The following is an 8,852-nucleotide window of genomic DNA, read 5'->3' as shown; positions in this document are numbered from 1 at the left end:
TTATACATGCAGAAGCTGGGTTTTATTTGTGTCGATTTACTTCCAGTTCGGCAAGTGTGGTCAGAGCGTTGAACCCACTTGAATCCATTGCTAGCGTCAGATGGACCGAAGAGAAGGTACTAGGAATGTACTGACAGCCAGCTAAAAATGACTTCAAGTTCGGCGTCAAATACCACCTAGTCCCAAGGAATGTGATGACAAGGGAATGCGTCCCCACGATGAGGTAGTTCCTAAGCCTGGTCATGACTACGTTCGACCCATTGGGTTTTTGAGCTGCTTTTTGACCTCTAAAATACTAATGAGAGAGATTTGGCGAAGAGGAGTCGACTGGGACGAGCCGTTAGCAGACACGTTAGCCGCAGCCTTTGAGAGCTGGCGGCAAGAAATGAACAGAATTGAGGAGTTTCGATGTCAACGCTACTATTTCGGCGCTGGACGAGTGCGGACACTACAGCTGCACATCTTTGTGGATTCCAGCCAGTCGGCGTTCGCAGCAGCGGCCTATTGGCGGGCCACCTACGCAAGCGGAGATGTACAGGCCCACTTCATATGTTCGAAGATGAAGTGCGCTCCGATGAGGACTATGTCAATCCCGCGACTGGAACTTCAACCCAATACTTCAGTATTGGGTATGAGACTGATGGACACCGTCAGGCAAGAGCACGATGTGGAGATCAGCAGCAGTGTGCTACAGACGGATTCTAAGACTGTGCTGCACTGGATAAGAAGCACCCACCGGAGATACAAGCAATACGTCGGAAACCGGGTGGCGGGGATCTTAGAATCCACGAAGGCGTCCCAATGGAGATGGATTCCGTCTGCCGAAAACGTGGCAGATGACGCGACGAGGCCGCACAAGGACGTGGACCTGAGTATTGGCGGACCTCGTGGTGGCTAAGTAGTCCTTCATTCTTACGAGGACCGGAAGAAAGCTGGCCGAGATCGCGCGAGGAGTGAAATCCCCCGACGCCAGATGAAGAGGAGATGAAATGTGAGGTCATGGCGAACTTTATATCGTTACAGAGATTTTCGAGCTACACCGATTGGTGAGGAGCACCGCATGGGTGCTCAAATTTATTCGACGGTGCCGTGGACTACACTCTGATCGAGAGAATCACGGACTGACGTCGATGGAGTGCGCTGAGGCCGAGCGCGCACTGATAAGGCAATCGCAGGGAGAAGCGTTTGCTTCGACTGATTGCCGACTGATTGGGTTGTCACCACACTTCGACGGCGGCGTGTATGCCATACAGCGCGCGACGGCCGATCATACTGTCTCACGAGGAGGCACTGGCGGAGATGATTGTGCAGCATCACCATGAGAGGATGTGCCACCAAAATACAGAGGCAACTATTGGAGCGACCCGGCAGAAGTTCTGGATTACGAACTTACGGAGGCTGCTACGGAAAGTGATGAGTAACTGCAATGTATGCAAGCTACGGAAGGCGCGACCTGCACAGCCGGAGGTGGATCCCCTGCCAGAGGACCGGCTGGAGGCCAACGGATGGCCACTCAAGTATACGGGCCTGGATTATTTTGGACCACTATTTGTGACTGTTGGACGTCACACGGAGAAAGGGTGGGTGGCATATTTTACGTGTCTAACCACAAGGGCTATCCACTTGGAGATGGCCCACGATTTGTCTACAGATTCCTGTATAATCGCCATGAGGAACTTCATGAGCCGCCGTGTACCGGTGGTCAGGATAAGGAGCGACAATGGAAAGAACTTCGGTGGAGCCGATAGAGGTGCCAGGAAGTTCAGCGAAGTATTTGAGCCTGCAAGGATCCAGGACGAGCTGTCGTCCAAAGGAATTGAGTGGATCTTTAATTGCCCGGCGAACCCAGCTGAGGGTGGCGCTTGGGAAAGGATGGTGCAGTGCGTGAAGAAGGTTCTGGCGCACACAATGAAGGAGATCGCGCCCAAAGAGCACGTACTGGAGAACCTGTTGATTGAGGCGGAGAGCATAGTGAACTCTCGTCCGCTCACTCATCTACCAGTGACGGTGGACCAGGAGGCTCCACTGACACTCAACGATTTATTGAAAGGAGAACCCGATGTTCCGGATCTTCCCAAAGATGGACTGGAGTCCAACAGATGCGCTACCAGGAAGCAGTGGCGCATAGCAAGAATGATGCGGGATCGATACTGGAAGAGATGGTGCATGAGTACATGCCTACACTTGTGCGCAGGAAGAGATGGTGCAAGCACGTCGAGCCCATTCGTCGAGGAGATCTGGTGTTCATATGTGCTCCGGCCATACCACGAAGAGAGTGGAACCGAGGCGTCGTGGAAGAGGTGTTCACCGGGAGAGATGGAATCCCTCGTCGAGCGGCGGTGCGGACTAACGATCGAGCCAAGACGACAATGCGTCCCGCTTCGAAGCTAGCTGTCCTGGACGTGGGGAACGCGAGTCCTTTACCGGGGTGGGATGTCGCGGAACGGTTTAGGGCTATCGATAGTTAGTGAAGTTTCAATTTAGAGCCGCCAGAACTTGGAGATATTTTGTGTCAGGATTTTGGATGTTTACGTATTAGGGCACACTAAATCGGGTGAAGCCAAGCTTAATTTCGGCGGGCTAAATCACTCCGTTTTTGCTATCACATTAAGAGGGGAAGAGAAACTGCGGTATGTAAGATTGAGACTGTATTTCAGGTAGTTCAACCTATGTATATTCTACAGAATAAAACAACTCCAACAACTCTGTTTGTTATCGAACACGAGGTGTTTTCTTGGATGTTTTGAAGGCATATCCCCGTGATAAGCCGAGCGGGGTCACGTAGCATTGACAGTACTCTCTCGGGTTTTTCGCTGCAATACATATGAGCCGGCAGCGTCGGTTATTTTGATGCACTCACTCTTCGTTTCTTGATTACTTAGCATAGTTGTCGACGAACTATTTCGCAGCAAAATACCTTTGTTGTTGTTGCCGTTATTCTAAGCGCTGTAGCGCTTGTAGTTGGCCCAATATCGTAGTCTGGGGAGCCATTTAGGACGGAGGTTTTGGGGTAAAATGTGGTAGGACGGAAATGAAGTAGGAAAACCTAAAACCTAAGCCACCGCGTTGAGCCCTATATGGCTCGGCGATTGGTAAAAAGTTCAAAGATAAAACATTTACGAAATTAGAGTGGAGATTCTACCTACAGCAGGATGGAGTTCCGAAAACGACAAGAGAAAATGCTGAATATACCTTTGCCGTTTGATTTTTTCGCTGAGCAATGCAGTTGCAGCGAAGCCGCCGCATTGAGCCGATCTGCTCCGTCACTGTCGTCTCTGTGCCTAAATTGGCAATATGATTTAATCGCCGAATCAACGAAAAAAAATAACCGGAAAAGTGTCCTCGGGACCCAAAATCATTTAGAATACACATGTTATTCTAAACGGCGTTCTAAAAGTAAAAGATGTTAATGGGAGAAATGTTAGAGCCTGGTAAAATTTAAAGGAAAAGCAGGAAAAACTTTTTTGGTTAAGTGTATAGTTTATGATTATACCCGTTACTCGTAGAGTAAAAGGGTATACTAGATTCGTTGAAAAGTATGTAACAGGCAGAAGGAAGCGTTTCCGACCATATAAAGTATATATATTCTAGATCAGGATCTAAAGCCGAGTCAATCTGGCCATGTCCGTCTGTCCGTCCGTCCGTCTGTCCGTCTGTCTGTCTGTCCGTATGAACGTCGAGATCTCAGGAACTACAACAGCTAGAAAGTTGAGACTAAGCATACAGACTCCAGAGACATAGACGCAGCGCAAGTTTGTTGATTCATGATGCCACGCCTACTTTAACGCCCACAAACCGCCCAAAGCTGCCACGCCCACACTTTTGAAAAATGTTTTGATATATTTATACCCGTTACTCGTAGAGTAAAAAGGTATACTAGATTCGTTGAAAAGTATGTAACAGGCAGAAAGAAGTGTTTCCGACCATGAAAAGCATATATATTCTTGATCAGGATCAATAGCCGAGTCGATCTGGCCATGTCCGCCTGTCCGTCCGTCTGTCCGTCTGTCTGTCCGTACGAACGTCGAGATCTCAGGAACTACAAAAGCTAGAAAGTTGAGATTAAGCATACAGACTCCAGAGACATAGAAGCAGCAAAAGCTCGTCGATTCATGTTGCCACGCCCACTCTAACGCCCACAAACCGCCCAAAACTGCCACGCCAAAACTTTTGAAAAATGTTTTAATATTTTTTTATTTTTGTATTGGTCTTGTAAATTTCTATCGATTTGTCAAAAAACTTTTTGCCACGCCCACTCTAACGCCCACAAACCGCCCGAAGCTGCCACGCCCACACTTTTGAGAAATGTTCAGATATTTTTTCATTTTTTTATTAGTCTTGAAAATTTCTATCGATTTGCCAAAAAACTTTTTGCCACGCCTACTCTAACGCCCAAAAACCGCCAAAAGCTGTCAGTGTTGAAGACTCTCCTTCGCACTTCTACTAGCTGAGTAACGGGTATCAGATAGTCGGGGAACTCGACTATAGCGTTCTCTCTTGTTTTTTTTTAGTTTCGTAAGAATCATCATGTAGAAATGAGTGTAAATGATGAGTTGAGGCAAAGTGAGTAAGAGAAATTGAGTGGTTTTGTTTGAGTGATTTTTTTTGTGTCTCTATCCCGGATTTTGTTTTTATTAATTGTTTTATATAAAATAAAAAAAAATGCCAATTCAGTGTCCCAAAATTGTCGGGGATTTTTCCACAGCATTTTCAGGTTCTCCAGAAATGCGCTTTCTTCACGGACCGCAGCTGAAACCTAAGTATGGTGAGGAAAAATTTGATTTTCTTGATATGACTCTACTCATCATTTATAAATTCATCCACGAATTAAAGGAAAACAAGAGAGAATGCTATATTCGAGTGCCCCGATTAGCTGATACTCGTTACTCTGATAGTGGAAGGGCGAAGGAGAGTCTTAAACACTGACAGTTATTGGCGGTTTGTGGGCGTTTGAGTGGGCGTGGCAAACAGTTTTTTAGTAAATCAATAGAAATTTACAAGACCAATAAAAAAAAACATTTTTTAAAAGTGTGGCTGTGGCAGTATTATGCGGTGAGTGAGCGTTAGAGTGGGCGTGGCAACATGAATCAAGAAACTTGCGCTGCGTCTATGTCTCTGAAGTCAGTATGCTTAATCTCAACTTTCTAGCTTTTGTAGTTTCTGAGATCTCGACGTTCATACGGACAGACGGACGGACAGACGAACATGGCCAGATCGACTCGGCTATTGATCCTGATCAAGAATATATTTACTTTATATGGTCGAAAACGCTTCATTCCTGTTACATACTTTTAACGAATCTAGTATACCCAGTTACTCTACGAGTAACGGGTATAAAAAAAAAGAGAGAACGCTATAGTCGAGTTCCCCGACTATCTGATACCGTTACTCAGCTAGTGGAAGTGCGAAGGAGAGTCTTGCACACTCACAATTGTTGGTGGTTTGTGAGCGTTAGAGTGGGCGTGGTATTAAGTTTTTGGCAAATCGATAGAAATTTATAAGACATACAAAAATGAAAAAGTATCAAAACATTTGTCAAACTTGTGTGCGTGGCAGTTTTGGTCGGTTTGTGGGCGTTAGAGTAGGCGTGGCAAAAAGTTTTTTGACAAATCGATAGAAATTTACAAGACCAATACAAAAATAAAAAAATATTACAACATTTTTCAAAAGTTTTGGCGTGGCAGTTTTGGGCGGCTTGTGGGCGTTAGAGTAGGCGTGGCATCATGAATCAACAAACTTGCGCTGCGTCTATGTCTCTGGAGTCTGTATGCTTAATCTCAACTTTCTAGCCTTTGGAGTTCCTGAGATCTCGACGTTCGTACGGAGAGACAGACGGACGGACAGGCGGACATGGCCAGATCGACTCGGCTATTGATCCTGATCAAGAATATATATACTTTATATGCACGGAAACGCTTCCTTCTGCCTGTTACATACTTTTAAACGAATCTAGTATACCCTTTTACTCTACGAGTAACGGGTAAAATAATTTATTGCTTTAACCGAAAAACTTGAGTGCAGCCGAAGACAAGTTTTAAGATTTAGTAATTCGTCTCTAACTACTCAATGTCTCACCAATACTTATAAATTACGGTAGGATAATTTTTGCAAAGTAAAAGGATTAATTCTTCTTCCAAAAGCAAATTGAGAATGTCTTATTTGAATTAATTTAATTTTCTTTTAAATTCGCAATCAAAACTATGTATATTAAAGTAAACACTGTCTTTGCTTTCGCATTTTTTTTGGCCACATTTAAAATATCACTTTTTTTTTTTAAATAGGATAAATTATACCGTTACTCGTTGAGTAAAAGGGTATACTAGATTCATTGAAAAGTATGTAACAGGCCGAAGAAAGCGTTTCCGACCATATAAAGTGTATATATTCTTTATCAGGATTAATAGTCGATATTGCCAAGTCCGTCTTTCCGTCCTTATGAACGCTGAGATCTCAGAAACTACAAAAGCTAGAAAGTTGACACTAAGCATACAGACTCCAAAGAAATAGACGCAGCGCAAGTTTGTTTATTTATGTTGCCACGCCCACAAACCGCCCAAAACTGCCACGCCCACACTTTTGAAAAATGTTTTGAATTTTTTTCATTTTTGTAATAGTGTTGTAAATTTCGATTGAGTAGAAAATCTTAATACCACGCCCACTCTAACGCCCACAAATCGCCAGGAACTGTCAGTGTTGAATACTCTCCTCCGCACTTTCACTAGCTGAGTAACGGGTATCAGATAGTCGGGGAACTCGACTATAGCGGTTTCTCTTATTATTTATTAAGACTGTTTTATATTTGCATAATTCTTATATTTATTATTATGTTGAACGAAAAAACATGGATCAATTATATTTTATTGTAGCGTTAAATTAAATTTTATGTTTCACTTTTACCGTGACATGGATCCTTGAGGCTCCTGGGGCGTTCTCGAAGCGTTCTCGAATTCATCTGAGAATTTTGCAGTGTGGTGTCCCCAAGTGAGAACAATGTGTATCAATACCCCTTTTTTTTCTGTGTTTCTGTTAACGTTTGAGCATGTCACATTCACGCGATTTCTTTTTCTTTTTAATTTTATAATGATTACGCAGCGCGAAAGAGGTAGCAACGACCAGTCGACAAGCCCAGCCGGAGAACATTTGCGTGAGCGCTTTTTTTAAGGTCAACATCTATTATGTTTACTAAAGTTGAAAGTGAAAAGAAAATAAATCTAAGTAAGTAAATTTATTAAAAAAGACAGGAACTTTAGAACAGAAAGAGGAAAAGCACTGTCAAGAAACTCTCACTCGTCTGACCAGAAGTACCCTCACATTTCTATGGATACGCAAAACCTTTTAGCCACGCCCATTTATCGTAATTTCAAAAACTGAAAAAAAATTTTAAATTTTCAGGTGGGTCTATTATAATTTATTAAAATATAAATTAGAATCTGATGACGCTTTAATAAACTTCAGTCTTTAATAAACTTCAATATAAGTTTTTAGCAAAATTTTTTTTCGTTTTGGCGGATTTAGATTAATGATGTTTTTATTTTTCTTTCGAAATCATTTATAAAGTCGGCCTAGGAAATTTGCAATCCATATATGACTTTAAGATGTAAAATGTGGATTAGAGCCGAAATTCCTTATTTAGTTTACAAAAATTAAATCTATCACAAATTAAATGCTTTGAATTGGAACTTTACGAAACAGTCGGGACTGCGAAGTATTGTATGCACATATTATTTACACATACAAAACATATGTCACCCTATTAAAAAGGGTATTAAAAACCACATTCTCAATATAAAAGGAAAACTCTTTTATAATTCATGAGTTCATTGTTTTAAAATATCGAAATGGCCATGTGTTTATTCTAGATGTTCTTTCTTTGAATTTTTATAATCGAGGACGTTTCAAGCCAAAACCTGAAATGCCAATTGGATGGTGTTGATTTGACCATATATAAGCAATATAATAAGATTTTAATAATATTTTTGTCAAATACGTGCATATACTGTTAAATTATAACAATACAAAATTAAAAGTAAACTATTTCATAATTTTTGAAATAAATAAGATATAAGCCGTTATTAAAAATGTAAGAGGACCTCATCCTTAAAATCTTACAAAATATTGGGGTAAATGTGTCAAATTTTTGTTGCTTTTTAATTGTCGAATAACAAATATTTAACTAAAATTAACTAATTATAATTAGCCCTATGATAAAAATATGTGAAACTTAAAATAAATATTTCAGTGTTTTTACTCAACTTAAAATTCACTCAAATGTAACTCAATAAACTCAATAACTTCAATAAAACGTACTTAAAGAATGTGCTCGCCTGGAATATTGGTATGTTGAAAAGTTCTTTCCATAAATTTATTTCCTGTTTCAGTAAAATAATTTCCAAAGATTTTTGTAATCATTTAATTTAAAACAAAAGAGAACGCTATAGTCGAGTTCCCGACTATCTGATACCTGTAACTCAGCTAGTGGAAGAGCGAAGGAGAGTCTTCAATACTGCCAGTTTTTTGGGCGTTAGAGTGGGCGTGGCAAAACGTTTTTTGGTAGAATAATTCAAAAATTAAAAAATATCACAGCATTTTTCAAAAGTGTGGGTGTGGCAGTTTTGGGCTGTTTGTGGGCGTTAGAGTGGGCGTGGCAACATCAATCGACAAACTTGCGCTGCGCCTGTAACTTTCTAGCTATTGTAGTTCCTGAGATCTCGACGTTTATACTGACGGAGAGACGGAAACGGCCAGATCGACTCGGCTATTAATGGTATGGTCGGAAACGCTTCCTTCTGCCTGTTACATATTTTCAACAGGTATAAATAGCGTGATTGTCAAAGGTTGAATGTTCAACATTT

The 8,852-nt window shown here is 41.7% G+C and overlaps 1 protein-coding gene across 1 annotated transcript; it reads left to right on the top strand.

Moving 5' to 3' along the window:
* Positions 1-1,242: 1,242 nt before the first annotated feature.
* On the top strand, positions 1,243-2,391 carry LOC122319581. The gene has a single exon (XM_043207040.1). The coding sequence runs from the start codon at positions 1,243-1,245 to the stop codon at positions 2,389-2,391; it is 1,149 nt and encodes a 382-aa protein (XP_043062975.1).
* Positions 2,392-8,852: the final 6,461 nt, after the last annotated feature.

This window comes from Drosophila yakuba, chromosome 3L (genome assembly GCF_016746365.2).
Source record: "Drosophila yakuba strain Tai18E2 chromosome 3L, Prin_Dyak_Tai18E2_2.1, whole genome shotgun sequence".
Lineage (NCBI taxonomy): Eukaryota > Metazoa > Arthropoda > Insecta > Diptera > Drosophilidae > Drosophila > Drosophila yakuba.
This window is presented reverse-complemented; position numbering and strand designations above follow the sequence as displayed.

Coding starts and splice junctions, on each gene's coding strand:
- LOC122319581 (XM_043207040.1), top strand. CDS start 1,243: ATGCCATACAGCGCGCGACGGCCGATCATACTGTCTCACGAGGAGGCA.